This window comes from Microcebus murinus, chromosome 8 (genome assembly GCF_040939455.1).
Source record: "Microcebus murinus isolate Inina chromosome 8, M.murinus_Inina_mat1.0, whole genome shotgun sequence".
NCBI lineage: Eukaryota > Metazoa > Chordata > Mammalia > Primates > Cheirogaleidae > Microcebus > Microcebus murinus.
In genome coordinates this window covers 82,039,730-82,066,618 of record NC_134111.1, presented here as the reverse complement: position 1 = coordinate 82,066,618, position 26,889 = coordinate 82,039,730, and the positions used below count along the sequence as shown (strand labels likewise).

The 26,889-nt window shown below is 33.1% G+C and overlaps 1 protein-coding gene across 2 annotated transcripts; it reads left to right on the top strand.

Moving 5' to 3' along the window:
• The first annotated feature begins 2,377 nt into the window (after positions 1–2,377).
• On the top strand, positions 2,378–26,509 carry MYL1 (myosin light chain 1). Of its 2 annotated transcripts, none has more exons than XM_012751488.2 (7): positions 2,378–2,619; positions 14,702–14,729; positions 19,096–19,239; positions 22,571–22,744; positions 23,172–23,249; positions 25,583–25,625; positions 26,195–26,509. In XM_012751488.2, exons 1-6 carry the CDS (start codon positions 2,506–2,508, stop codon positions 25,609–25,611), a joined length of 567 nt encoding a protein of 188 aa, XP_012606942.1. In that variant the 5' UTR covers positions 2,378–2,505; the 3' UTR covers positions 25,612–25,625; positions 26,195–26,509. The 2 variants fall into 2 exon arrangements, with proteins under 2 accessions (XP_012606942.1, XP_012606943.1); XM_012751489.2 differs by lacking the exons at positions 2,378–2,619; positions 14,702–14,729 and adding exons at positions 13,576–13,675; positions 14,424–14,448.
• Positions 26,510–26,889: the final 380 nt, after the last annotated feature.

The following is a 26,889-nucleotide window of genomic DNA, read 5'->3' as shown; positions in this document are numbered from 1 at the left end:
TTTTGTAAAATGTTCCTCAGTTCGGATTTGACTGGTGGTTTTCTTCTGATTAGACTGATACATGGATGTTGGGTATCAAACACAATCTCAGCCCCATGGTGATGGTCAACAGCACCAGTAATGCTGTGTTGAGAGCAGGTGTCCTTGACACAATAAGAATGGCACTTTACCTCTGTGATTTCTACTTTTCAAGAAGAAAATTCCACACCAACATATCTTCCTCTGTGAATTCATAAATCTGTGTGATATATAGTTGGCAACACAAAGAAATTTAGACATACAGTGAGATCAATCTATTCCCTATCTTAATGTGAAATAAATTATTCCTATTTCAAATTTGGAGTATTTGAGTTTTTAAGATCAAAATGATTAATTTTTTATAACATTGCTAGTGTAAAACATATTTCAGGTGAGTGGATTAGTGAAATGTATAGATTAATATATTTTATGTTGTTTTAATGTTTTTCTAAATGCAAGAAAGACCAAAATATTTTTGCTCAGGACACTTAAAGCTCCTTTACCTGTTAACCTTATCATAGATTTGAGGATTTCTGCATGTGCAGCAAAATATTAATACAGGATGTAAGTGAAACCAAGATCATACTCATCTCTCAGTTACTGCAGAAAACCCCAATCTATCCTTTGATAATCCAAAGGAAAACAAACTTGCAGACAAATTTCTGCTATTTATAAAAATAAGTGTTTCTATTATAAACATACTGTTATTTTGAACTCTAATTATTTAAATATGAAATATGTTTAAAATCTCATGGCTTTCTTATATATAAGAGATGGATATCAGCAGTTAAGTTTAGGTAATGATTGATTCCTTGGTATCAGGCAACATGGGCAGGAGCTAATCAAAAAGTTTTTCCCGAATATATGTGGATAAAATAATTCAGTAGTTCAGGCCACTACATGAAATAAGAAACTAACTGTGGGCGTATTGTGACATAGGTGAATTATTGCTGATATGAGAGTCTTAATCTCTCTTAGTTGTAATATACAGAGAGGAACAGTGACTTTCTCCAAGTTGAGCAGTGGCTTTTACATCAGACCAAACGGAAGTGGCTAATAAATCTGTATCTTTAAATATAACTATCCTTAATAGTTAGCATATATAATTTATATTTACACATATATATTTGTATATATGTATATGCGTGTATGTGTGCATATATATACACATACACACATAAAGTGTGTATGTGTATGTATATACTTTTACATACATAATATATAAATGTGCTCTTTTAATATCCCAAACTACTGGGGTTTTTTTTTACTAATAACTATTCATTAACTAAATATCTCATAAGTTAAAACAACAGAAGTGAGGGTAGTACATAGCAATAACTGATTACTAATTGCAACACCCTCTCTGAGCAGAATTTGCCACTTACAAAGTTATAAAGTGTCCACTGGTTATCTTATATTTAATATGAGTCTAGCCTTGCAAACTGAGAAAGCCAAGGACAGAAAAGGAAAAACTTTCATGTTACTTACCAAAACTTGCACAGTATTGATAATTAAAGTAGTTTTCTCTCTTTATCTCTTTAAAAATTTATTTTATTTCCCTAGTATGAATAAAAGATTTAAGTGATAAATAAATAATTAGATTTTAGCCATTTAGAAAGTAAGATGTGTAAGTATCTACTTTCATTGAAAGCTACTTTACTATTAGAAAAGTTGTTTTGCAAGAAGGTAAATCTTGCTGTCATTTCCGTCCCATTGGCTATCCTTCATTAAATTATACAAAGAAAATTAAATTACAGGATGTAGTTTTGAATTATTTTTCTTTAGCATAGAGTTCACTAGAATTAAAAGAGAGAGGGAGAGAGAGCACACCAGTTTGTGCTCCCTAGAAGGGAAACCACTTTAAGACTTGATGGGCTTTCCTTATACGTCTGCTTTTTATTTTTAAACACCACCACCTCTTTGCTGACCAACATTTTCTTGCAAATTACGGCATGGAGGGAGGAGCAAGAGCAACGGGGCTGGGTGAAAGTTGGTAATATCCCCTGCCAAAATTCCAGGTTGAAATCAAATCCTTCAGTAAAGTTTCTTAGGCATGGGGGAAAAAAAAGATTTACAACTTCAGCAGAACTGTAATTCTACCAAGAAAAAGTACAGTCAATCTACCTACTGTCACCAAAGGATCTGAAGCTGGCTTTGTCATACTTCTTTCTCCTTTATATATGGAGGTGAAAAAAAAAAAAAAGCAAAGGGAGTTTAAAAAAATTGATGAAGCCCTGACCCTTTAGATTCCATTTATAGTCTGTGCTGAAATGCCATCCCCCTTGACTAGCAAACTGTCCAATCCAGCCGCATGTGTCAAGATTCTATTAGGCACTAAGTGAAATATATATGCATGCCCTTATACCGTTTAACACTCCAGGTCCACCTTCAAGACACTGGGCTGTGGATCAACCAAACCAAGACCCATTTTGACAGGTTCTTTTGGAGGAGCTTCTTCTTTTTTTTTAACCCATCTCTTTACACAAAATGGCACCAAAGAAGGATGTGAAGAAACCTGCTGCTGCCCCTGCCCCAGCACCGGCACCTGCACCTGCCCCAGCCAAACCCAAAGAGGAAAAAATTGACCTCTCTTCCATTAAGGTAACGAAATGAGTGAATTGTTTGGTCACTGAAACATCTTACAACAGCAAGGAACTCTAGGAACTTGCAGACAGGAATATTTTTCATTGAGAGGAATGGCATTACCCAGGGAACTAGTATATTTTAGAAGGAGAGAATCCTACTTAAAAAGAATAAACTCTAGAATATAATTTTGGAAATTATTAGAATATAGTATCATATGTGGAGCCTGTACCTGTTCTATTTTTTATTCTCTAATTTCCATTTTCCCCTAAATTGTCAAAGTGCAATTTAGGAGGAAAGTGTATATCTATAAAAGTATTGCATTTACAAATATTTTAACCAGTGTTTTGTGTTTATTTTAATAAAATCTCTGTGAAAACTGAATCTCTTACCTTACAATTACATCAAAAGGAAAGTTTTAGCTGCTACTTGTTTCCAGAAGTTTAAAAACAGCTGATGGCCCAGTTGTCCTGAATGTATTTGACAGCTGCCTTATTTCATCTGAAAAAGAAGATTTTTTTGCAATTCAAGTTAATTCCCCTTTCAGCTTTGCTTAATAAAATTTGATACAACATTAAATGAGATCTCAGTGCAGAAAATTACTCACTCAAGTGTTTCAGTGACTATAACTGTCATCTTGTTTATTTATACACAGTATTTAATCCAGAATTTGTGAGTTGCTTCTAAATGAAACTAACCAAAAAAAAATTGTAAAACTTGCTGTTTATATGGCTTTTAGCTTATGTCTTTGAGCTTTTGCATACTGATCTTGAACTAAGGAGAATGTGATTGATTTTTGTGTCAACACTTTGCTGTGATCAAAGTTCTCATCTGCCAAAAGATTATCCACTTTCGGAAAAATGACGGAATGAGTGTGCCTGTTACCACTCAGTGATATGACCCATCAATGTGCACCGTCTCTTCATTCACTGGATTCTGATTGGTCCAAATGACAGTTTGAAAATCTTCATCTAAGGAACCCTGCCTTATATGGAAAACTAATGAGTGAAAGTGCTCATGAGGTGATCTTTTCATTTGAGCCAAAAGTTCTGTACATAGTAAATCTTAATTTTGCTAACTTACCATTGTTTACTTGCAGCTATGATACTGACCTATACACAAACATTCCATTGACTATTTTAGTATAATTGTAAATTTATACTAAATATATATGTAATTCAATATTTATATCTTTGAAATAAATATTGAACTATATCACCCTTAGATAAATGTGGTGAAATTAGATATATTCATAATCTTATAGCATTCCAGTTAAACATGAAAATTTATGTCTAAAGTTAAAGTAGATTATCACAAATATTTAATTTTTACTCTGTAATTACCTAAAGTCATATTTGAAAAAGTGGGTCATAGAATCTAATAGTGGTTACGAACTATTCTTAATGAATACTCATTTAGAAGGAGAATTGCATTTCAAATAGTCTGATAAATGTTTCTACCTTGAAAACTGCATGCATACAATTTATTAAGAGGAAAACAAATTTTTCATCTTCAGCAATCCTAGCTAATGTATCTTTATGAATGCACACTGACTACATTATACAGTAAGTGTGATCACAGCCACTACAGTAATTCTGATTGTCCCTATTCTTTAACTCTTCACTCCATAGTAACATGAGACATATGAATCAATGTCAAAAATATTCCTTTTTACATTTATTGTGATTTATAAGACAATATCATCTCTTTGTACTTGGTATTAAAAGCTTCTGGAAAGAAAAAAAATGTACCTTCTTGATTTAAAAAGAAAAAGAAGTACCCCACTAATAAAAATAGGCATTAATTTTCCTCCCCAGGGAACTATGTAAGAATAAGTACATAAATAAAAATTTAGTTTGGCAGATGAGAGATCTCCAAGAAAAGACAAAGCATAACTTTTTACATCCAGAAATTAAGCCAACTATTTTTTCATAGTCAGCAGAGAAGTGACACTTTTCAGAATCTTGAAAATTGGTTTATCCTTCCATTTATTTGTTAAATTAATGCTAGTGTGAGTTAGCACAACTAAGCAAAAGAAGGAAAAATACTCCTGGAGAGTCTCTGTAAGGATGGGGTATGCTCCATCTTCATTATTTCACTGCAGAACAAGAGATGTGATGGATTCTGATAAAGGACACAAATCAAAATGAAGAAGTTAAATGAATCTTGAAGAAACAAGAGGAAATCAACCTTTATCTTTCATTTAGTGGACACATTCCTAATAGAAAGAGAAAAAAAGAAATGAAACTAACATATTTTTGTAAAGGAATTTAAATGTCTTCAATGCTTTGCCTTCATTACTATGAAATAAATCAGTGCATATCTAGAGGTATCCTAGCATAGCCAAAGAATGTGATACAACTTGAGAATTCTATAAAATTTAATTTCATCCCAGTAGGTAACAGGCCTAATTTAAATGTACGTTAAAACATTTCATATTGTGATTCTTTTAATCACTTAATGATGTTTCTAGATATATTACCTCATATAAGTTATAAACTTTTTTCAAGCAGAGAAAATGAACTTTAAAGAAATTAATAGAGCTGTTATATGTGTTCATTAACTTTCTGAAAACTCAATAAAGAACAAAACTTAATTGAATTATAAACACTCTTTCATAAATTGTATAAGATTGGAAATCTAGCTGCCCTTTAGACTTTGAGTAATTCTGTAGTTTAACTGTCTTTGTGTAGTACTATAGTCATAGCAATAGTAAGATTTAATCTCTTAATAGTATTCCCAATTAATACCTATGTTTCATGTTATAATATACCACATTTAATAGCCATTTATTTGACTCCTCTTAAACCCTGAAGACTCTTGTATATTATTAATTAGTTTTTATCAATTTCTTAAATGAACTTTGCAATTTAGGAAATGAGCTTTCCAAAATAGGAAATCAGATTTCCTATTTTGTTGGTTATTTGCTTGGAACATTTTATCAGTTGTTATGACATAAAACCTTTGATACTGTCTGAGGGAATGCTTACTTGATGTTCAATCCCCATGGATTTTCTACGAATACTCTTTTCAAAAACAAAGTACTGCTGATATTTGAACATTAAAGTTACTGTCCTTGGTGGTTCTAAGTGCTCTTTGCCTTCAGAAAGCTGATATTTCCAGCAACAATGCCCAAACTAAAAGAACACTGTCTGACAGAATCACAATTATAGGAATTAAAACCTACTAAAAGTATGGTTGTAGGTGCAAACACAAGAATGAATACTAGTTGCCCTAAACTGCAACCAAGTGAAATAATGGAAGTCAATAATAAGATGACCATGTACCTAGATTCTAAAAGATCTTCAATGTGTAAGTGAATTGTTTTGCATGATGCATGTATTAACTGATACGTTAGGATTGCTGTGAAGTGATGGGACTTTGAATCATGTCTCTCACTGTATTGCTTAAATTTTAATTCTCCTTGTATTCACCACTCAATCAGGTCATCCCTGACTGGATACTGCGGGCGATAGTACAAAAAATGGTAAAGGTACAAAATGCATTGCCAGAGACCCTATCAAATAACAAATCTTACAGCAACAGTTGACAACACGCTTGGGAATATGTAAACTTTAAATTTAATATATATGGAGGAAATCTAATGTTCCCAAATACATCTACAATATTCACTGTTGGGTATTCAGTGGAAACAGATAGTTGCATATGCATTGTAATATTGCCTTGTTTTGGCCTAGGTATAGGTTGGTTTGTATTAATGTATAAAAATCTTTTTTTCTCATTTTTAACAAGGCTAATATAAACCCAGTCCCACTTAGGAGAATTTCTGAGAAAATCGAATGAAGTCATGCTGCACAAAAACTCTGAAAACTTCAGGTCTTTGTCATAATAACAACCAAGATGCATTGTTAATTTACTTGTGCCATGTTATCTTGTTTTAATCCTTACAACATTTACACTGAGGTTCTTTTTATCTTCATTTTAGAAGTACATAAATTGAGCCTAAACAAGTTTACATGCTACGTACATGATCAAATTAACTAGTTAAGTGTTGGAGCTGGGATTTAACTTAGCAAGCCAAATGCAGTCACCTGTGTCAACTGTACTCAAGGGTACCTCCCATCTGTGAACAGTAATATGTTGCTGTCTCTAAGAATGTTAAAAGGAGCCTTTTTTTACTCTTAAGGGTGTGAGGTAGGTAGTTTCTTATATTTCCCTCCACAGTCTTGTGTAGCCAGAAGATGGGGTGACAGGCACACTCAGAGCAAGTTTACCAAGACTTTTGACCTTGGCAGTTCACTGCTATTCTCTTCTCCACAGCTTTCTCCTGTTTTAGTACCTATTGCTAACATATTGGGTGTTCTCTTTTACAAAAGGAAGGTGAAATATCAGGAACCTAGAAAGACTCCTAGTCACTTTGTTCTAGCTTTTTGTAAAAAGTTGTAAACAGAAAATGGATATTAAAATTTACTATTAATTGTAATGAAACTGATTGAATTTTCCAGTACTTTTGTTTTCACTTAATTAAACACATACACGTTATCAAGCCCGACCTTCAGATTTTGTCATCAGGCTAATATTCTGAGAAGGCTATGAGATCTCTATTTTGTTCACAAATAAGCAGCATGATTTAAACTGGAAATCCCAAACAATATTCTTTAGAATGATATGCAAAAATATAATGCCACATGTATAATATGGTAAAATCTTAACCAGTTTGAGGAAAAAAATTAGGAAAAGAATACATGTTGTCAATTTCTAATTAGAAAGAATGGGTGAAAATATCTATAAGTTGTTTCTAAGTTTTCTTTATATAATTTTAAAAGTTTGCTTTCTTTTACTCTGGACTTTCAATCATACAAATTAATTTTTAATACAACTCTAATGTTAACCAGTTGCAATAATAGTCCATTTGAAGTGTGAATATAACCTTAGGAGCAAATCAAAAATTATTTGATTCAGCTGTTAGTGGCACCATGAAAAGAAAAAAAAAGATAAAATATAAATAAGAAAAATTAAAATTAAAAAAAATTATTTGAGACTATCATTAGGTATGAATATCACATTTTCTCTTTCAAATATCTATGCGGTGACAGAAAAGAACAGGTGGAATAGAGTGAGAAAATATTAAAAGGCATTTTTGTAACTCTCTCCAGAATTATATTTGGAATTATATGTAACAGAATAATGTCTTTGCAAAGTAAAATTCAATTTGGAAAAAAAAGAGATAATGTTCAGCAATTAATAGTTAACAACACTTTTAAGTTTTTTTAAAAAAATAAAATCTTTGCAAGACAAGGAGACCACAAAGTGACAGTGCCAAATTTAGCTCTCGACATTTTAGTGCTGCAAATGAACCCCCTGGCAAGTTGTCTTTAGAACTCATTCCATAATTACCCAGTATTAAGCACCATCTGACTCATGGTGGAAGGGATTATATTTAGTTTGCTGATACTACATTTTTTTCTGCTTCTCTTCAGAACAAAATACTTTCCATATGAAAATAAGATCTTCTATAGTTTGTTTCTCACATGAACTTCTACAGTTTATTTCTCATCCCAAATCAGAATTTGGAGGGCAAAAAATGTAATATGAAAGTAACAATGGGTTCAATTATACTAGTTAAAATTTAAATTGTATGGGTAATAAATCCTGACTATACTGGTCATAAGTATTAACTTATGAACTGAAGCCAGAGAAAGATAAATCCACATCTTAACGACTTTAGATTCTTCCTTCCACTGTATCCAAGTCCCTATAAAATGTCCAACGGTATACTGTCTCTTGTTTATAAAAAATCCAACTGACTTGAATATGGTGTTATGAAATTATAATGTGTTTAACTCCTCTTTGTCTAAACTACTTCAAAGTAATATTATCTGTTCAATTTTTAGACACCCTGCCCTTTTCCATTAAAAAAAGTGAATATACTGACAAAAGATGGAAAATTTACAACATTGTAGAACCATAAGCAACTCTAGAAATCATGAAATATAATATTTTATATCAAGGAAACTATAACCTATATGAGAAGTAATTTAATTAAAAGGCACATGATGTATTATAAAAAAGTCAAAACAAAATTCCCAGACTTGTTCTCTTTATACCACAACAAAAGACTTGAAGTCTCCAGGATGACAATGCCACTATTTATATATCCCTGTCTTCACAAAAGGAACTTTTATTCCACATAAGTAGGAAAAAGCACACACAAAGAATTTTTCCATTCCACCTGTTCTGTTTATGTTGCAGCATAGATATTTGTGTGTTTTTTGTTTGTTTGTTTGTTTGTTTTTTAGTAAACCTGGGCAGTTCAATCAGCATAGATATTTGAAAGAGTAAATGTGGTACTCATACCTGGTGACAGGATAACAGACTTAAACCTAAGGCATGAGATTATAAGAATTGTAGAAGCAAAGTTTCAAATAATTTTTGATTTGTTCCTGAGGTTATAGTCACTCTGCAAATGAATTAATATTGCAATTGGTTGACATTACAATTTTATTAAAAATTAATTTATACTATCAAAAGGCCAGAAACAAACTAAAACACACACACACACACAAAGAATCTTTCTAATGCTCACGCTTTAAAAATAAAAAGGTAAAGAAATGAATAAAAACCTCTAAAGTTCTAAGAGATTACATGGAAGTACACAAAAGAAAAAGTACAACTCTCAAGAAATCTTAAATTTCTTTACCAATTATTAATCATGAGAAAGGTGATGAAGAAACTGAAAAAGTGTAGAATTGGGTCACATTTTAAATTTTTATTAAAACTCACTTAGACCTCTCTTAATTCTTGTAGGTCTACATTGTGTTATTTTAATAGTTCAGCCTTTGCTCTTATGTGACTAAATTCAGTTGACTAGTCTAGGACTCCTGAGCACAGAATTATATACTTTGTCTCAGTTCAGACCACCTTATGCAATCTAACCATCTAGTCTCCCTTATATTAGGGCCCCTGGGCTGGTACTGTACTCTTACTACTCTTTATTTTCCCAGCTCATATAACCAGCCTAAGAATATCCTTTTTTGAGGTCAAAAATACAAGGAAATAATATTTATTTTCTTTGAGTTAAGTGAGTCATTCTGAAGCACAAAACCTAAAGAGTTCCAAAATAGTACTTCTGCTGGCCTTTTATGGTAGGTCTAGAAACTCTAAGATTGGGTGAAAATTAAGTTATGTTTCTCCTAAGGGTTTATATATGTATCCAGGTCTTTAGCCTCTTTGCCAGTTATTAAATCAGAAAGCACACAACAGTGGTCTCTTGATTGAAAACTGGCTTTGGGTAGATTAGCTTCCTTACTTAGCCTTACCAGTCATTAGTCTCAGTGTATCTTGCAGGGGTGATGAAGGTCTTTGAAGAATGTAGTTCATGTTCTTTCCTGGGTGTTTTCTCCCACTATTCAACATCATATATTCCTCAGATGATCTTTATTATAGCTCTTCTTTTACTGTACTAAAGTTAAACATCTATCAATTGCAGACCCTATTTATTTAACTGTATTTTAATATTTTTCTTATAAATTAATTTTTTCTATATACCAGAAACTGTCTTATCTTTACATTGGTTAACCAAACCTCATAATTACTATTAGAAAGATGCTTTTTGAAGTGAATAAGAATCTGTAAGTATTGCAATAAAAATTCTTTTTAGTAGTAGCAGTATGTTTTAGCCTACTACATACCAAATGATAGCACAAGAATCATAAAAAATGTGGAACATAGCTATTTTACTATAACATTCTAAGATAAGTATGTGGGCTAGGATTAAAAAGAGCCCTTAAGGCCAGGCACGGTGGCTCACACCTGTAATCCTAGCACTCTGGGAGGCTAAGGTGGGAGGATCACTCAAACACTCAGGTGTTTGAGACCAGCCTAAGCAAGAAATAGATCCCATCTTTGCTAAAATAGAAAAATTAGATGGGCATTGTGGCACACACCTATAATCCCCGCTACTTAGGAGAGACTTGAACCCAGGAGTTTGAGGTTGCAGTGAGCTATGATGATGCCACTGCATTCTACCCGGGATGAGAGACAAGAATCTGTCCCAAAAATTAAAAAAAAAAAAAAGATTTTTTAAAAAAATCAAATCGGAGTTTGGCAAATTAGAAGTCCAGATAACAAACATTTAGATAAAATCTAAGGGAAAGTACTAGAAATATAAAGGTGCATACACTGAAAATGAGCATGGCTACTATGAGGCAGCCAGTTCTAGGTGCTAGAGATAGCACTGAAGAAGAATGCATGCCCCTCTTTGAAGGAACAGGGGGAGTCTTTCCCTCAGGGAGTATAATATTCTAGAGGAGGAGCTTACATTTGAAGGAGAAGCTTAGTATGCATATGTTCTAGTGATTTTAATTAATGAAAATCTATTGATCATCTATAATATATGCCAGGTATTCTATAGAGTTATGGGGAGTGAAACCTAAGAATAAGGCAGGGGCAGTGCTTGAGCAAGAGAGTTTGGGGCAGGCTCCTACCTGGGTCCAAATCAGGAACAGAGGGCTATCAGGAATGGCCTGCGCTTCCCAGAGGTTCACAATCAGGAAGGTTAAGCAACTTGCAGTGGGAGAAAGCTCTGGGAAGAACATGGAGAGGATGTTTCTTTCTAGAGGAAGAGCTTTTATCAGGGCTTGGAAGAATATTTAATTTCTGAAAAGGAGTGATCAGAAGAGATGAGAAAAGAGCATGCCAGACAGAAGAGACTTAAATCCATTGTTTAAAACAAACCAAATGATGATATTGCAAACTGAGGCCAAAATCAGCAGACGTTCACACCATGCCTTTGTTCAAAGGCTGATCACCTCATCATTATAACACCAGGGAAGAGATGTTATACAGGAGAGGTTTGTCATTTGTAAAAGTGTACCAGAGAATAAATCGCATTTCCCATTTATCCTACGAGCACAGAATCTAGGTATTCTAACTTTTAAACTATAGTTTACGTTCTAGCTTAGGCTGTACTCTAGCCTTCCCTAATGTGGCAGAAAAGGCTCAACTATTTATTTTGATTCTCATTAAGTGCAAAAAAAAAAAAGAAATTTAAACTCTCATTCTCTGTGATAAAGCTATGGAGAAAGACTAGGGTGAAATAGTTTGACAACTGCCTACCATTTTACTGCTTCTATTTTAATAACAATAAAAGTTTACATGATGCCCAAGTAGTTAAGAAGGAATCACTTATTCATAATATAAATGCAGTTTTGAACTCAGATTTGACACAAATTAACTATATTTTAAATGTCCAAGAGGACATATTATTCTACTTGAAAAAAAGTATTAAATATAAAAATTATCATGTCTAGTAGGGCAATGTTGATGGTAAATTTTGCATTATTTATAGTTATTAGCTCCACTAAAGATATATGCTAATTGTCAATAATAATCATAGGGCAATTCAAATTTAATGACACAATCACATAAATATAATTACAAAACTAAAGAAGAACACAAAGAAAAGTTGCTCTACTCTAATGCTTTAAATTGTGTATCAAAAATTATGAGATTTCAAATTCCACAATTATCAAAGTTTACAAATTTCCACCTTTGTCCCTCTCTTCTATTATTTCCCCCTAATGATTTAAAGCATTTTCAATTTTTCTACTCATCTCCATTTCCCAATAGCCTTTCAAAATGGCATTCTATTTATGAAAGTATGAATTTACATGGGTACTAATAATTTAAAAATCATACTTTTCAATCCTCATTTCGAGACTCAAGACCCAATAAGGTGTGTTTTTTTTCCCACTACTTGTAAACTTAGAGCCAAAAGTGCTTTTAAATATGCATTTAAATGTTGGTTTCATCTGGAATGGTTTGAAAGGAAGCTACAAACTTCCTGCGTTTTGCATTCATCCCCCTTAGAAACAGTTGCTGAAGCACTACTCAAGTTCTAATTTATCTCCAATATACTTTATGCCTGTGAGCTACTTTAAATATGTAGAAAACTGATAAACATTTTGTCTGAACCTCAGTGGACATCCTAAGACTGATCTTTTCTAGTACCACTTTTCCCAGTACCATTTTACAAAGAGAGTTGTCCCCTATTTTCAGATAAGCTGCCATGAAAACCCATTTCTGGTCAATCCCTTATATAACTTTAAAATTATAAAGTACACTTTTACATTTCCCAAGCTCTGCTTTGGGTTCTTTTGGTTCCTAGAGACTGAGCTGTAAAGTGTTTGCCAAGGCAGAAACAGAATCAGTACGTTCTAGTAAGAACTTATGCAAAATTGTAAAAGAATATGTAGAGAATGAGAGAAAAATAATGCAAAATTGATCTGATCCTGCCTAGAAGAACTTCTGAAATTTGAAATATATCACTACTCAGCCATGAAAAAGATAACAGGATAAAGAGGAAAATGTCATAAATTCCCAGACTTAATGTCAGAAGACTAAGGGAGAATGGTGAAAAATGGAAATCAAAACCATTCCTGTCTTAGATTTACTCCTGAGAATACAACTTGGACTGATAGTCTTTAAATGGAGATTGCAAGACTGCCTGGATTGTCCGTTAGGTGCACCCTAAGCAACACGTAGAACATGCATGGCCTTTTCAAGTACTTTGAACTTTAAAGACAGAGCTTCAGAGGCCTTCTTTGGCAGCTGCCATTTGAAACCCCAAACCAGTCCCATCCGAAAAGTTCCTTTAATACCAAAACTTGCTGACTAGAAGTTTGCAAAGTCCATAATTCACTAAGAGAAGGGTCCAGCCCAAGACCATAAAGAAATCCGAAGCTTCTCTTGCCACGGAATAGAGAAGAAGTTTCTTAAAGGAAGTCACTCCCAGGGAACATCTCAGAGATGAAGACCATAAAAGTACTGACAGGCTTCAGTCTCACTAAGGCTGTCTACTACTCCTGGGTTCTGGTTACCTAAAAATAGCCCTCAGGGTAGACATCCATCTTTCCCTTTGCCCTAAGAAAGCTAAAAAACTCTCCAAGGGGAGTGGCAACTTCTCTCAGAAACCCGATGCTAGTTGTGAGGTCACTGCTTGCCCAGAAATAAAAGCAAGCCTGAGCAGGACAGGACCCCACTCAGGGACCGGAGCAGCCCGAACTCACTCTTCAGCTTCCCAGCTGTTCTGCAGCCCAGCAACTCCATCATGGTGGGTCCTACAAGAAAACTCTGTCATTTATAGGAGGATATAGATAGTAAATATGATCTTATTGAGAAGAAAAGCAGACAAAAAATAGAATTAAGGAAAGAACATATTCAGTATGAATCCTTAGAATCTACTTTTGGTTTTTGTTGAGGTGCACTTAGGAGACTAGAGATTAATTAGAGCTGTTATGCCAACTGGAAAAATACATCTTATTCCCAAAAGCCGTACTTTACGCTTCACCAATTCTTGCTATATCACGTTTTATTACATGTAAATTTAGGAAAAACTGCAACTACAGCAAAATATTATACCTCAAAATACAATCCAATGATGCTGATAGCTAAAATTAAGTAAACTGCTTTCAGTTCATTGAGTTTTCTATACTAATATTGGCTAAACAGCAGAAAGACTTATGGTAGTCTTTTTAATGCAGTATATCTGTACTTTTTAATACAGTATGTCTTATTAGACATATCTTAAACACACCATAGATTATTATATTGTTCCAGGAAGTATTTAATCTAGCATTTGTTAAATCATTGATTAAGATACAGAGAGATGTTCTCTAATTATCTTTTGCAATAGCTTTTTATGTTCCTAGATTCAAAAGTACCCTAAGGCAATCTTCTTATGCCAAGATATCTACACGATTTCCTAAAAATTTCAGAGCAGAGAGCACTCATTCTTCTGCCAATGCATTTGAAAAAGTACTAGTTGTTTCTTTTTATCTCTCTCTTCGTCGCCACTGCAGTCCTTCAGTGCTGACCAGATTGCTGGTAAGTGAATTGAGCTTCTCTACTGCAGATGTAAGCACAAAACTGCCTAGTTTCTGAAATATCACTTATCTTCAAGGCATGTTACTTTGTGGCTCAACCTGTTAGTGTCCAAGCTCTGCCTGAATTCTGAAAAGTAGGCTGATTTTTGGAGCTTACTTTGAAGATTACTCAGGGAATGAGCTGGACACACTTAAAATATCAGGACAGTTTTGTTTGGTTAAAACATTCTTTGTGATTAATTTCTTTCTGACAGATCGAGTTCTCTAAGGAACAGCAGGATGGTAAGTTTAAAAGCTGTAGTCCTTAAATGTGTACACTCATAAAGATGGCATATGAGAAAACCAACTCACTTTGGGTGAGATTAGCGCTTCCTAATTATCTCCACTAGGTGTTGCCACTCTAAATATCAAGTGCTCTCAATCTCTCTAAATATAAATTAGCTCAACCTGAAACTCTTGCTTATAATCAGTAATCAAAGATTTAACAAACAAAAGATAAACACCACAAAATAGGTCCTATATTCACTGATGTCTAAATAAAACCAATTTGATATAATAAGTAATACCTAAAAAAGGATGTAAAGTTTAGATGGCAAATTTGCTAATTAAATCCATAAAGAGAAATCTGACAAGTCTGAATTGTTCAATTTGGAAAATAAAATTGATTATATAACTGCCCAGTTACCAAATCTACATAATTTCCATGGGCACCATATTAAGTTGCAGAATAAAAGTGAATTCAGAGACAGAGATAAAGGATAATTTATCAGAGCTAATCTTCCTTATATTAGATAAATTCTGTGTAAGGAATATTAGATGTCTCCTGGTCCAGCCCCTCCTTAGAGTTGCAGGACAGCTCTCCGGATGATGATAGGACTTGCTCAAGGGCCCAAAGAATTAGTGATAGGAACAAAATCTAGTATTAGTTTAAATTGGTTAGTAATTTATTCATAAAAACAGTTACTAACTAGGATGCTCCAAACTCTTTTAAGATTCAAGAGAATCTGAATAGTTTTCCTAATATTTCAACCTTTTTCCCTTTGGGCCCTTGGTTTCAATAGATCCCAGGACCCTGATGTTTTCATTATGAAGTTCAGGGAAGAATGTTTTATGGAGTTGATAGTGTCACATATCTAAATGGACTGAGACACAAATATATTGAGAGAAGCAAGGGGGAGAAAAATTGTGTTATATGATATTTATATTAGAATATTGGTCATACTAAGTATGTACATATGATGATATAGAAGATATAAATAATTATCATTATAGGTGATTAATAAATACCTATTCAAATACTCAGTTATCTACCTAAAAATTTCCACATTCTTCAGTCTGTTTCAGTGTCTGAAATATTTTATGTGTGGACATCAACTAAGAAAAAAGGATATTTGCGGTAGTACAGATTCATGCATCTACATCATGGCTGATGGCCTCATGTAGACAGATTCAATGATTTGCTGACTCATAACTCAAGATCTTTTGAAATTATACTATGAAGGACTATTTTTAATCGAAAAAAGGCAGTTATTCAACTATAATTTGTTTTATTTTTAATGCATTTTTAGCTACAGATGCTGCTACATTATCAGCTACTGCCTTCCAGTCCACTGTCATTTACACTGTTATTGTGACTGCCAAACTATTGTTGGGCCAAGCAATGGAAGACTTAAAAACCCTTGCAGGGATGGAAGGACTTACTGTTGAACATTAAACCTGTTAATTCACACATGAAATAGATTTTAGATACAGAAGCTCAGCAAACATGAGTGTAGTGGACTGGTTTTCTCTGTGTCAGGAAAACAAATGTAAGCATTTTATTTATTTTTTATTTTTTTTATTTTAGCGTATTATGAGGGTACAAGTGTTAAGTTTATATATAAGCATTTTAAATTAAATAGAAATCATATACTTTAGATTTCTTTAGTTTATTTCCTTGTTTAATGATTAAAGAATTTTACTCATAGGTGCTCTTATTTGAATGTATCACAGCATGGAAGGAAAACAAACAAACAGACAAAAAAACCAATCAGAAAAATATAGAATTCTAAAAGTCTAAGTCCTATGCTGCCCAGTAGAGTGGACGTTAGGCACATGTGGCTATTTAAACTTTAATTAATTAAAAATAAATAGGCTGGGTGCGGTGGCTCACACCTGTAATCCTAACACTCTGGAAGGCCGAGGCGAGTGGATTGCTCAAGGTCAGGAGTTCAAAACCAGCCTGAGCAAGAGTGAGACCCCTGTCTCTACTATAAATAGAAAGAAATTAATAGGCCAACTAAAAGTGTATATATAAAAAATTAGCCGGGCATGGAGGTGCATGGCTGTAGTCCCAGTTACTTGGGAGGCGGAGGCAGAAGGATTGCTTGAGCCCAGGAGTTTGAGGTTGCTGTGAGCTAGGCTGACACCACAGCACTCTAGCCCAGGCAACACAGTAATATGACTCTGTCTCAAAAAATAAATAAATAAATTTAAAAATCTATTTCCTCTGTTGCACTAGTCACATTTTAGTGTTCAAGAGCAACAGTGAGTAGCTACCTTTTGGGGCAGTAAAGAGTGAGAACACCTTCATCATTACTAAAAAGTTCAAGAACAGTACTGTTACAGACTGAGGTCAACAAACTTTTTTTAAAGGGGCTAAATAATAAAAATGTTAGGCTTTGCTGGCAGCATTTTCCTGTAAAAACAACTCCACTCTGTCACTGAGGTGTGAAAGCAGCCACAGACAATAATACATACGAGAACGGGCATTGCTGTAGTCTAATCCAATTTTATTTACAGAAACAGGTAGCTAGCTCCTGGGATGTAATTTGCCCATCTTATTGTAAATTCTTCAAGAGAATAACTTAGTCGTAGGTTAAAAATCTGGGGTAAGAAAAACAGTATCTTTCTGGACTCTGCTTTTAAATCACCAAAACTGTTAATGTCAGAGTGATTCTATTACAGCCCATAAAATCCTATTTCTACATTGGCACCTGACCAGGGTAATAGTGAGACCTCTGAGCAGCCTGTGCATGAAAGCCTGGAGCCAGTAACAAGAATAGTTCAGTTTCACATGTCCCTTAGAAAGATGAAAAATAATATTTGACTAATGACTCCACAGAGACTGCAAGCATTTTTTTTTTACCGTAAGGAAATGGTCTGTTATAGTCAAATTGCATAGAATTCAAGGGGGCAATTTTAGCAAAGAATAGCAACATAGTCTATAGGTAATTGTGAATATAATGTCCAATTCAATCTTAGATTAGGAGGTGGAGGGTTAATATGATAGAGTATTTTGCTGAGTAATTTATCTAGATAACATCTTTTGATCTGAGACCACTGACAGCCAAAAAAGCATGTTTTCACCTCTGCCAGATCATTCACAAATGGTTGTTTGAGTGTTGTTAGCCTTAATTCCAACAAGTCGCCTTCAGTATCTTTGGGTTTCCTAGAAAGTTTCGTCTAGTTAAGTTTAGAAGTTTTAATTAAAGTGGCTTTACTGGCCCCCAAATCCAGAGTAGCATACTTTCCTGTCTTTTTGGTATACACCTCTAAATTCTTTGTCATTATCATTTTGAAAGGCAAATCCAGTTCTATAATAAAAGAAGGACAACAAAATTTAGGGAAAGCAATCAATAGGATAATTATAATAAGAATAGACAACACTTAAATATATATTTAGTACATATACAATACACACAAATGAGTATAAGTAATTAGAGAAATAGGAATAAAATTGATGGATTCTATCAATGTGAATATCCTGGTTATGATAATACACAATAATTTTGCAAAATGTTACCATTGGAGGCAACTGGACAGCGTATACAAGAGATCTCTCTGTATCATTTCTTATAACTGCATGTGAATTTACAATTATCTCCATACAATGTTAATTAAAAATGCATACTTAAATTCTAAATCTGATATAACATGTTATCATATGTATTATCTGAAAAAAAAGAGTAAAGTATACAGAGATTATCATAGCAATAGATCCAAGCAAGTATTTCTCCTCTGTATTGATTAGACTAGGAGCCTGCTAGAGTCACATGTAGAAGTGGTTACTATACTATAGAATGTACAGGTTTTTCTTGCCTTTCTAAACTTTTTCTGAAAAATGAAGTTATTCCTGGAGAAAACTAGTTAAGGGAAGATCCTAGGAAATTTGTACCCCAAGAGAGAGTTTTTCTATACAATTTGAGAAGTTTGGGTCAAACTCACATACTACTACTCTGATTGAAAATTTCTTGAAACTTCATTAATCTTGTTAACTATACGAAAGATTATTAAGATTTCTTAAAGAGTCAGAATTTCTTAACCCAGTCTTGCTTTGCAGGCAGATGAAGGATATATGAATAAATATAACTAGGATCTCCAATTGCCATATCTGATTGACAATAATAATTAACAATAATATATGCCATATCTGAGTAACAATAATAAGCTGGAAATGCCACTTTAACATAATACCAAAAAGAAATGCCAAAAGGATTTGCCAATGATAGTTTGAGACAGGAAAAGAAAGAGTCCAAAGATAACAACTGGAGCAGTTGGCAAAAGTTGTAAAACAGACAAGAATTTGAACTGAATCCTTGATGGAGTTAGGGTTCATTAATAGGTCTGAGGAAGAAAATAGCACCCTAATGCTTCTTGCTTCTTGCAGAATTCAAGGAGGCATTCCTCCTGTTTGACCGAACAGGTGAAAGCAAGATCACCTTAAGCCAGGTCGGTGATGTCCTTAGGGCCCTGGGCACAAATCCCACCAATGCAGAGGTCAAGAAAGTTTTGGGAAATCCCAGCAATGAAGGTAATTATATCAGTTGTTTTTTTTTTTCAAGAAGAGTGGAAGTTTAGGGAAGTATGTGCATGTGTGTGTGTGAGTGTGTGTGTGAAAGAGAGAGAAAGAGGGAGAGAGAATGAGATTTATTGAGAAATAAGTTTCACATAATAGGGCTCATTTTACTCTTGATTGTGGTAAGTGTGCCTTTTGGCTATCTAAAGTCTCAGCTTTTTCCCTCGTAAAATAAGTTACCCTTCCTTTGAGAATTTGCAAGCATGATAAAATGTCATGCTAATGAAAGAAAATAATATCTAATGCTAACATCATCATCTTATCTAATGTTCAGAATATAAAGTCTAATGAAATGAAATAATATCCAAATCTATACATTTTTTCAAATTTCAAACATTCAAAGGAGAATTTTTTTTAAACATTTTAAGAAAGATGTTACATATGACTAAAACACAATGTACTTTATAAACAATTCTGAGTAAATTACAATGGCACAATTGTAGAGGAAAATCTCTGATAAAAGCTATGGAAATGAAATTTCAGTGTTTTTAAGCAACTGAAAAATACATGCTGACTGCCTTGTGTTCTTTCCTTTGACACCCTCCTTCCAGGACCATCTTAAAATAAATTCAGCTATTTTAATTAAGAATAGACAATATGACATCTTAATAAGAGTATTTTTCTATTTCCAAAAAATTATTAAAAAATCTTTAAAATTCTAAGCCAAAACTTACATTCCTTCCCCTAAGGTAAATCCTGGGACAAAAATCAGATATGTAAGTGGCAAGATTGCAAAAGTCATTTACTCAATACAGAAATCCAGTCATTAGTCTGGAACAAGGAAATTAATTTTAACCCCAGTGATTCATGGAAAAGTATAATAGTATAATGGAAGTATAATGGGAAAATGCCACTCTAAACAAAAGACATTTGCAAACCATTCATCTGACAAGGGATTAATATCCAGAACATACAAGAAACTCAAAGAACTCAACAGCAAAAAAAAAAAAAAAACAACAACCAAATAATCTTATTTTAAAATGAGGAAATAAGCTGAATAGACATCTCTCAAAAGAAGACATACAAATGAGTAACAGATACATGAAAAAATGCTCAACATCGCTAATTATCAGGAAAATGCAAATCAAAACTACAATGAGATATCATCTTACCCTAGTTAGAATGGCAACTATCAAAATGACAAAAAATAACAAATGCTCGTGAGGATGAAAAGAAAAAGGAACTCAAATACAATTGGTGATAATGTAAATTAGCAATGTAAATTATGTAATGTAAATTATGAAGAACAGTATGGACTTTCTTCAGAAAACTAAAAATAGAACTACCATATGATCCAGCATTCCCACTACTAGGTATCTATCCAAAGGAAAGGAAATCAATATTTCAAAGAAATATCTTCCATCCATGCTTACTGCAGCACTATTCATAATAGCGAAGATACAGAATCAACCTAAGTGTCCATCAACAGATGAATGGATAAAGAAAATGTGGTATATATACACAATGAAATACTATTTGGCCATAAAAAAGAACAAAATTCTGTCATTTGCTGCCACATGAATGAACTTGGAGGACATCATGTTAAGTGAAATAAACCAGGCTTAGAAAGAAAATACCCCATGTTCTCACTCATATGCAGAAGCTAAAAAAGTTGAACTCATGGAAGTGTAGCATAGAATAGTACTTACTAAAGGCGGGGAAGGGCAGACACAGAGGGGGAGCCATAAGTTTATTAACAATACAAAAAGTACAGCTAGTTAGGAAGAATAAGTTCTAGTGTTTTACAGTGTTACAGGGTGATTATAATTAACAATAATTTATTGTATATTTTCAAATGGCTGAAAGAATGGATCTTCAATGTTCCCAAAACAAAGAAATAATAATTGTTTGAGGTGATGGATATGCTAATTATCCTGATGTGATCATTACACATTGTATACATGTATGCAAATATCACACTATACCCCATAGAGATGTATAATTATTATGGCATTATTATGGCAATTAAAGATAATTTTTAGAAAAAACAAGATACAAAACTGAAATTTTTTCAAGTAAATATGTGAGATGTTTATCTTTACCATTTGGAAAAAGAGGAAGGAGGGGTAGATAATCTTTTTTTTCTCCTTGATAACTGAAAATGTTTTGGAGACTATTTTTTGTCAAAAAAAGAGGGGGGGACCTGATTTCAAGAAAACTTACCTCAAAATCAGTCTCCTGGGATATTCTTCAGATTTCATTTTCTTTGGAAAAAAATTTCCCATTTAAAAAAAAAAATTTCCTGTTAATTCATGCAGAAGTTAGCTGAAATCATGAGATAAAGAGAAGGAACTATAGGCCAAACCTTATTTTTAAATGGCATTTTCTAACTTACCAAACATTCATCCTTTATGAAATCAGTAAAAAAAATGCTCATTTATTTAGTATTCAAATTTAATCTTTTTAATATTACTCAATGTAATCTCAATGTAGAAATAGAAATGACATGTGATAGAAATTATATGTAAATAGAAATGTAGATTTCTAGTCTATGAGGAAAGAGTAGTAAAAGGAAATCTTGATTTTGAGAGTATATAACTTTATCATTTGCATACATCTGGATAGTCTATTTATACTTTTGCCATTAATAAGATTTACCTTGTCAGAAGATACTAAAAAAATCCTATCATCTCCAGGCCTCTAAATCACGAAAAAGTCAGGAAATCCCAGAATATTTGGCACACACAGTCTCCTCATAAGCTTCTTTTTAAATTATTTAAAATTTAAAGAAATTGAAGGCTCTACAAAAGCTAGGGACAAAGGTGGAATATAAACTAAATTTCTGTTAAGTTTTTCTATATTTACATGCTAATGGTTTTGTTATATTAATGTCTCAATATATTTTTCTATTATTTCTCTAGTATTTATGGGAAATACTAGATGAACAATACCAATAAAATAGTGACTTATACTTATTAAGCACTCAGTTTGTCCTAGGTATTAATATAAATTTTGCATACATTAGCTCATTTGATTCTCACTATAACACTGTGAGGTATCTTTATTTTACAGATGAAAATTTGAAGCACAAAGAAGTTAACAAACTTGCCCACTGTCATATAGTTGTAAAGGGTAGATTGTGGATAAAAGCTCAGGTACTAGAACGCTAGATCTCATGCTTTTATCTATTACTATATTTTTTTTGTCATTTTTAACAATTTACCAGCTGAAATTGAAGCTGTGTGGAAATTTTTTAGATCATCTAGGATAAACTTTCAAGTTTAATTTGTGACTCAGAGAAGGTATCATAGTAGCTAATAACTCTCAAAATTGCCATTTCTTATAGAGATGAATGCCAAGAAAATTGAGTTCGAACAATTTCTGCCCATGATGCAAGCAATTTCCAACAACAAGGACCAGGGTACCTATGAAGATTTTGTTGAGGGTCTGCGTGTGTTTGACAAGGAAGGCAATGGCACAGTCATGGGCGCTGAACTCCGCCACGTTCTAGCCACCCTGGGTAAGGAGAATTTATTCCGGTGCACTCAATAAGACAAAATATATAGGAAAGAACATGACAGGAGAATCATATGATAACCAAAATAGGTAGAAGGAAAAACTACAAAGGAAAAATGAATTGGCCTCAGTGGCAGTGAGTTTGTTTTGGGGAAATGGTTACTTAAAATATTGGTAATGAATAAGTAAAATAAAGCACTGTAGTTCTTATAGGATATAGTGTGTATAACTAGCAATAATGTGTATTTAATTAATTCATTCAAACACAGTTTGTTGAGAACCTACTAAGGGCCAGAGGAACAGGAAGGGCACAGTTCCTATACCCAAAAAGTTTAGTCATAGTCTCCAGGAGTCCCTGACTGGCAACCTATGGTGGAATTTTGAAAATACCATGTGGCCTTCTTTCTGAAAGAAGAGTTTTGTTTTATCAGGTGAAAAGATGAAAGAGGAAGAAGTGGAAGCCCTGATGAAGGGTCAAGAAGACTCCAATGGATGCATCAACTATGAAGGTACAAGCAACGTGCACTGGTGGTTACAGCAATCTTAACTGATGGGGTGGATGATGGACTTCTTTTGAACTTAAAATAACTTCTTTTCCTCTTCCTTTCTTATTGACATACCTATTTCCATCAATTGCATAATAACTCAAAAAGATAGTCTGTGCGGATTTGAATCTAAAAATAAGATTTTTGTCAGTGTATTTTAGTAAGATTGTGCAATGTTTTACAGCTTAACATGTGTTTTCACATGTATTTTTTTGTTAGATCTTCAAAACATCCCTTGAAGACAGGCAGGGCTTATGTTAGAATCAAATTTAATAGAATATTAAAATTGAAGAAATCTCAGAGTCATTTACTAATATCAAGCAATTATAAAAAGGAAGAAACTGAGGGCCAAAGAGGTTTAGTTACTTTGTGAAGGTCAAATCATTAATGGCAGGGCTGTCGCTAAAACCTAATTCTTCCCCACGTCTATTGTTCTTTTTAAAATGAAAGTCATCTCATAGTAGCCAGTTGTTTATGTCCTTCTACAAATTTACAGCAACTTCACCCAAAGAGTGTGAAAGCAATCTACTACACAATACAAAGGTGCAAAATATAGTTGTATAATATAATTTGCAAATAATAATTTCTACAAAAATTGAAAATATATCTATCTCCAAAGAGGACTAATCTAGCCACATTTCAATAAAGCTGTGTTGATAGCTTTGATGTAAATATAGGCTTATAAAGACCCACAACTTAAAAAAAAGTAAGAAAAAAAGAAGAGGAAAAACATTGAAGAGAACAGGAATCTTGATTAAACTTCTCTTTTTTCCTATAAATAATTTTTCACATTTGGTTATTGCCACAAATACTTTACACAGAATAATCATTTAATAAATATTGTTTGAACAAGTGGATAGTCATCTAGAAAATAAATTCAAATCTGAATCTTATACCAGGATAAATTTCAAATAGGTCAAAAATTTAAATGTAAAATGTAAAAGCCAAAAACATAAAAAGCATAAAAATCATGGAAGAATTACTTTATAACTTTAAAATGGTCAATTCTTTCTAACAATGATACAAAATTCAGAAACACTGAATATTTTGATAAATTCAACCACACGCACAATTTTTTAAAAATCTGTATGACAAAAGCCACCAGAAGCAAAGTCAAAAGTCAAATAGCAAACCAGAGGAAAAAAAAGATATTTGCAATCAATATCAAAAAGAGCTAAAATTCTAGAAAAAGAAAGAACTACTATAAATTAATTAAAGATCCCATCCAATAGAAACTTTAGCAAGTACATGAACAGATAATTCACAGAAAAGAAAATAAAAATAAATATAAATATACAATGACAAACTACAGCAATAATAAAAGAAATGCAAGTTAAATCTACCAGAGGTATCATTTTTCAATCAGCTGACTGCCAAAGATTAAAAGTTTGGCCACAGTTTACATTAAGGAGGTTGTGTATAGAAACAGGCAATTTCACACATTACTGATGGGAATATACATTGTTAAAACTCCTAGGTGATTAGTAGGGTACTATTAATTGTAGCAAATCTACTTCAAGAGACTTAGTCTCTAGAAATACTTGCACTCAAGTGAAATGACCATATATACATGGCTATTCATTACTGTGCTGTTCGTAATGAATATTTGAATAAGTCAATGTCCATTGATGTACAATGTGTCAAATAAATTCTGATACATCTACGTGATGAAATTCTCTGCAGTCCTAAAAAATAAGGACACTCTTGTATACGGTTATAGTAATATCTCCAAGATAAATTATTAATTGAGAAAATCAAGTATAAAGCAGTATATAGAGTACACCATTATTTGTATTAAAAAGGCTTTTAGAAACATATATTTACATGTTCTTATATATGTGTAAACAGCTCTGTTAACTTAGCTATAAAGAGGGGAACCAGGTGGCTGGCAGACAGTGGTGAGGAACTTTTGTGTGTGTGTTGTATACCCTTTTATACTTTAAAGAAAAATTTTAACTGTAGCTGGGCACCTGTAGTCCCAGCTACTTGGGAGGCTGAGGCAAGAAGATCACTTGAGCTCAAGAGTTTGAGTCCAGCCTGGGCAGCATAGTAAGACGCTGTCTCTCAAAAAAAAAAAAAAAAATTTAACCATGTAAATGTACCACTTCTTCAAAAAATTAAATTGATAAAATCAGGGCAAAGGTCATAAATCCAGTATTAAGAATTGTGGGCTATACAGAGCTTAAGAAAATGAACTCTACTGCTAAGAGTAATTAGGATTGAGCTAAATTTCTAAACCTTTCTTTTATTAAATTTGACTGTTTTCTAACTCTAAATTGTCTGTATTGCCCCTACAGCTTTTGTTAAGCATATCATGTCTGTCTGAATGGAGCACTCAAGGTATATACCTGTTCCCTCTTTAATATGTAAGCCTTTATTGACATTGTGTTTTTAAAAAAATTAACAGCTTCACTTTTTTGCTGTAGATATAATTAAAATTGGTTCCTAATTAAGAGATATTTACATTAACCATAAAACACTAACTCCTTGAGACAGGTTATTTAGAAATAGAACATTTTTATATAAGTGTATAAGCAAAAACTTATGAAGCATTTGCCTCCATCTGTAAACCCTATCTTTCTGACTGTACTACCGCAATGCAGTGGAGAGTCAACAAATCAGAGACTAGTTAACTAACTTAGTTGAAACATAACACTGATAAAAGCATGGGCCTAAGTTTTTTGCATAACTAAAGTAATTTTTAACAATTACTGCTCTAGAGAACCATGTTATAACGGTCCAAATTCAAGCACTTGCAACCAGGTTCTTACAACTAGGAAATGGTTTACCTTGTAAGTGCTGATTCATTTTGTGCTTTTTCTATCTTTTGCACTTTACATTATTTCCTTGAATTTCCTTTCTTAAAAGACGTGATCAATATCTAACTTGTTTTCCCCTTTCCTTGACAGAACAAGCATTGTTTAAGAAGACTGACTGGAAGCTTATTTTAATCACACCCATTACTGTCCAGATCTGGTTACCATCATTCAGAAAAAAAAAATCTGGACTGTTCGAGACTGAAGGACTCCCTGAATTTTTATATACCTTGAGTTTCTCCTGAATTATATTCATACCACACAAACCAGTGTCTGCTGCTCTAGACAAGAAGAATAAAATATTGACAATCTCAAATCTAAATCTAAGCACCACTCTTTATTATCTACTATGGGTCAACAAACATACTTAAAATCACTTAACAATAAACAATTCTGGTCAGTCTGGAATGTTCAAGTCACATTGTGTTTTTATTTTCTTGCTTAATGAAACTAATTTTTAAAACTTCCATTCTTTTGTTAAATGTACAGAATATTGATGAATTACAAACTTTTAAAAGAATAAATCACTGCAGTCTACATAGCGATAACAAATTGAATAATGATAATCATATATTATTGAAAACGTGAAATAGAGAACTGAGGAGATTCAGATTGAATCAGAGATGGCTTAATATAAACTGTCCAGGCAATTCAAGGTGAAAGCAGGTTTCCTCAGATTTGTGTAAATCATTTTGTTCATGGTTTGATCTATTTCAGCTCTAGTAACAATCTGTCTTATTAGAAAATTCTAGCAAGCTCTTAATCCTTCTCACTTAATGTCTTTGAGG